Source organism: Salvelinus sp. IW2-2015, linkage group LG4q.1:29 (assembly GCF_002910315.2).
Source record: "Salvelinus sp. IW2-2015 linkage group LG4q.1:29, ASM291031v2, whole genome shotgun sequence".
In the NCBI taxonomy this organism is placed as follows: domain Eukaryota; kingdom Metazoa; phylum Chordata; class Actinopteri; order Salmoniformes; family Salmonidae; genus Salvelinus; species Salvelinus sp. IW2-2015.
Genome location: NC_036842.1, coordinates 7,438,151 through 7,442,616, shown reverse-complemented (window position 1 = coordinate 7,442,616; position 4,466 = coordinate 7,438,151). Strand labels below are relative to the sequence as shown.

The 4,466-nt window shown below is 49.9% G+C and overlaps 1 protein-coding gene across 1 annotated transcript in view; it reads left to right on the top strand.

Moving 5' to 3' along the window:
- LOC111962822 (A disintegrin and metalloproteinase with thrombospondin motifs 6) overlaps positions 1–4,466 on the top strand; it is a 100,200-nt gene that overhangs the window by 52,739 nt on the left and 42,995 nt on the right. The window contains 1 exon segment of the mRNA XM_070443253.1: positions 818–925. Coding sequence (XP_070299354.1) covers positions 818–925 — 108 coding nt within the window.

Sequence of the window (4,466 nt, the reverse complement as noted above, 5' to 3'; positions counted from 1 at the left end):
CTCCCCCCTCTTTCTCTGCGACACGAAGAGTTCTCCCGCTGTTGTAAGAGCAAGGAGATAAGATGGATAAATTGCAGAAACAGAAGAAGTTGTTTGTTTTCAAACTTCCTGTTTTTTTGTTGTTGTTGTTATGTCTACAATCCCTGTTCCTTGAGACGCTCTCCTCTCTGAGGGACAGTTTGAGCGGCTCTTATGTTGTGAGTGCCAGAGTGGTTTCCTATAACTGGTTAACGGTGGTTTCTGCGAACTGACGTCAACCGCTCTCTGTTGAGGTCTGGAAGGTAAACGTGACCGGGCGTTAGTCATTCTGCTGTTGCTCCAGATGACTCGTTCTCCTTCAGCACAGAGGGACATGAGTAGCATGGGTTGACCTTTGGAGTATCGTCTCTTATTATTGAACGGAGTCCAAAGCACAGGGCTCAATCCGTCAGACCCGGGTCAAATATATAGGTCTCGTACTTCCAAATATTTCTGCTGAGCCTGAGTTAGTTTGCCTGGTGAAATGGAACCTATGAAATAGTCCAAAGTGACGCCAAACCGTGCAAACTCTATTTGACCCAGGTCTGCTGTCCTTTTAAGGGAAAGCAATATGAGGGATGCCTACAGCCAGGCATTTTCTCCCCTCTCTAGCTCTTTCACCTTAATGCAGATGAAGGACAGGAGATGAGGAGTGGAAGCCACATAGGTCACATAATGTATTTATTTTCGTCTCTAAGACACTTCCACAGCCCTGTCTCTGTCCATTTCTCTACCTGTAATACACTCTCTGCAGCGAATTGCTTTATTCTGACCAACTTGCTTTCGCCTCCTTTCCTAGGAAGTGTGTAGAGAGCTCTGGTGCCTTAGCAAAAGCAACCGCTGTGTCACCAACAGTATCCCTGCTGCTGAGGGGACCCTGTGTCAGACTGGCAGCATCGAGAAAGGGGTAAGTCTAAACGCACTAGTTGTCTCCTGTAGTTTACACACACTGGCTCTCTCCTTCACCTCGATACCAACAGCCCTATCTGTCTCTCTCTCTCTGTCTCTCTCTGTCTGTCTCTCTCTGTCTGTCTCTCTCTGTCTCTGTCTCTGTCTCTCTCTCTGTCTCTCTCTCTCTCTCTCTCTCTCTCTCTTATCTCCCTCTTCTGTTTTTCTTGGCCCTCCGTCATCTCCTCGTCTTTCTCTGACCTATTTATCTCCCTCTTTGTTCTTTTCTGCCCTCCCTCTCACACTCTCTTTTTCGGAACCTATCTATCTCCCTCTTTGTTTCTTCTCTGCTCCTCTCTTCACTCTCTTCTTTGACCTATCTATATCCCTCTGTTCTTCTCTGCCCTCTCTCTCACTCTCTTTTTCTACTATCTATCTCCCGCTTTGTCTTCTCTGCCGCTCCTCTTCTACTCATCTTTCTCTGACCTATCTATCTCCCTTCTTTGTTCTCTCTGCCTCCTCTCTCACTCTCTTTCTCTGACCTATCTTCTCCCTCTTTTGTTCTTCTCTGCCCTCCTCTCTCACTCTCTTTCTCTGACCTTATCTATCTCCCTCTTTGTTCTCTCTGCCCTCCTCTCCACTCTCTGTCTCATGGCCCTCCCGCTCTCTCTGCAGTGTTGATCATTGTTTATACAGTGTTAGTGCATAACCCCCAAATCTCTCTCACACTCTCTCTCCTCCCTCTCCGTTCTTCCCTTCCGCCCCTCTCTCTCTCTGGATTGTTAATCTCATAGTATCTGAGTGATTGAAGGAGAAGAGGACGAAGCGCTGCCGTGGTGTTGTTCAGCCCCTTGCCTTGGCCCAGGATCTTACCTACGACCCAGTTACAGACCTAAAACCCCTAACAACTCTACGTCTACTAAGCCACCTTAGCAGCACCACTGGACTCAAGTTACAGATTAACCTCTGTCTTTAAACCCCGAGTGCCTATCCAGCTCCAAACTCAGCCATCTTAGCAGCAGATGCTGCCGTCAACCCCGCTATGAGTACCTTTCTCTTCCCCTCTCCTCTTCCCCTCTCACCCCCCCCCCCCCCCCCCCGCTACTCGTGGTCGGTTACCAGGGGAGTGTGGTGATATTGGAACATGGCCCCACAGAAGTGTGGACGCGGAGGCTGGGGTCCCGGGTCGTCGTGGGGGGAGTGCAGCGGAACCTGCGGAGGGGAGGTCTCGTCCTCCATTGAGGACAATTGTGACAGCCCAGCTAAGTAGGCAAAGTAAGCCACACAACATCCAGTCCCCACCTACAGGAACAGTACAACCCGTGGTGTATGTGTTCTGTGTGACTTGTGTGAGTATGTGTCTGTGTGTGTTGTTCTGTGTGTGTTTGCTGTGTGTGTGGTGTTGTGTGGTGATGAGTGTCTGTGTGTTGGATGTGTGTGATGTGGTGTGTGTGTGTCGGTGTTGTGTGTGTGTCGTGGGTGTGTCTGGTTCTGTGTGTGGTCTGTTCTGGTGATGTGTGTGTGTTCTTGCGTGCTCTGTTGATGTGTGTGTGTCGAAGTGGCGACTGTGTGTGTGTGTGTGTCTGTTTGTGTTGTGTGTGTGTCGTGGTGCATGTGTGTGTGTGTGTTTGTATGTGTCTGTGTGTGACTTGTGTGTAGTGGTCTGTGGTGTGTGGTGTGATGTGTGTGTGGTGTGTGTGTGTGTGTGTGTGTTGTGTGTGTGTGCGGTGTGTGTGTCTGTCGTGCGTGGGTCTGTCTGTCTGATCTGTCTGTCTGTCTGTCTGTCCTGTCTGTCTGTCTGTCTGTCTGTCTCGTCTGTCTGTCGTCTGTCGTGTCTGTCTGTCGTCTTGTCAGTCTGTCTGTCTGTCTGTCTGTCTGTCTGTCTGTTCTGTCTGTCTGTCTGTCTGTCTGTACTGTCTGTCTGTCGTGTCCTGTACTGTTCTGATCGTCTGTCTGGTCTGTCTGTCTGTTCTGTCTTGTCTGTCTGTCTGTCTGTCTGTCTAGTCAGTCTGTCGTCTGTCTGTCTGTCTGTCTGCTGTCTGCTGTCTGTCTGGTCTGTCGATGTGTGGGTGTGATCTGTACTGTCTGTAGTCGGTCTGTGTGTCTGTGCTGTGTTGTCTGTGTGTGTTGAGTGTGTGTGTGTCTGTGTGTGCTGTGTCTGTGTGTGTGTGTGTGTATGTGTGTGTTGGTGTTTGTGTGTGTGTGTCTGTGTGTGTTGTGTGTGTGTGTGTGTGTCTGTGTGTCTGGGTCTCTCTCTGTGGTGTGTGTGTGGTGTGTTGTGTGTGTGTCTGGGGTGTGTGAGTGTGTCTGTGTGTCTGTGTGTGTGTGTGTGTGTTGGTGTCTCTGGGTGTTGTGTTGTGGTGTCGTGTATGTGTGTGTGTGTGTGTGTGATCTTGTTGTGTGTTGTATGTGTGTGGCGTGATGTATGTGTGTGTGTGTGTGTGTGTGTGTGTGTGTGTTGTGTGTGTGTAGTTGGTAGTGTGTGTGTCTGTGTTGTGATGTGTTGTCTGTCTGTGGTGCAATGCTATGAACATGTAACGAATAATGTCTGCGATCTAATGGGCCCCTGCTGTGATGTGTGTGTGTCCTGTGTGATGTGTATGTGATTGTAGCCACTCAGTCTAACGATCGTCCGGCTATTACTAAAATGTGATGTGTGTCTGTTGGTGTCTATTCTTGTTGCATGGGTCTCTGTGGTGTTGTGTCGCAATCTGGCTGTGGTGCACGGTCTCGTTGAATCGAATCAATCTGTGTATCATGACTTCGTGTTATTGAGTATGTTGTATGTGTTCTAGTGATGATGTGCGCACACTTGTGCGACTGTGAAGACTATGCTCTGTCTTCATATGTTGTTGGTGTGTGTGATGTATGTGAGATTGAGTATAGTAATTGTGAGGTGTCTCGTGTGTGTGTGGTTTTTCCTGTGTGGTCTCTGTGTGTTGTCTGGTGAGACCGTGTTGTGTGACCGTGGTGGTAGTGATTACTGGGACTCATCTCAAAACCTGTGTGCCTGTGTCTCTTGTGTGTGTCATGTGCATAACTGTAGATGTGTTTGTGCTGTGTCTGGTCTGATGTCTGTGTGTGTGATGTGTGTGTGTGGTGTGGGACAGTGTGGTCGTGGTCGCGTGCGTGTCGGGGTGTGTGTCAGGTGGTGTGTGTGCGTGCGTGCTGCGTTAGTGGTGGTGTGTGGTGTTGTGTGCTGTGTGTGCTTTGTGTGTGTGTGTGTGTGTGGTGTGTGTGTGTGTGTGTGTGTGTGGGTGTGTGTTGTGTGTGGTGTTGTGCGTGCCGTGCGGTGGTACGCGGTGTCTTGCGTCTGCGTGCGTGTGCCGTGTTGCGTGTGTCGTGCGTCGTTGCGTGGCGTGTGTGTGTGTGTGTGCGTGCCAGCAGGTTGTTTCAGCCCAGACTTCTAGTTGACCGACTGACAGTAAAAGTGCTGGTTCCAACCAGGTGAAAGAGCAGCCGTAGCTCCTTGTGTCTGTTACAAGCCTGTTTCTCTGACGGATAGACACACTGTTTTCCATCCACACTGTACGGAGCTCCCACTGTTAGCCCCCCCCCCC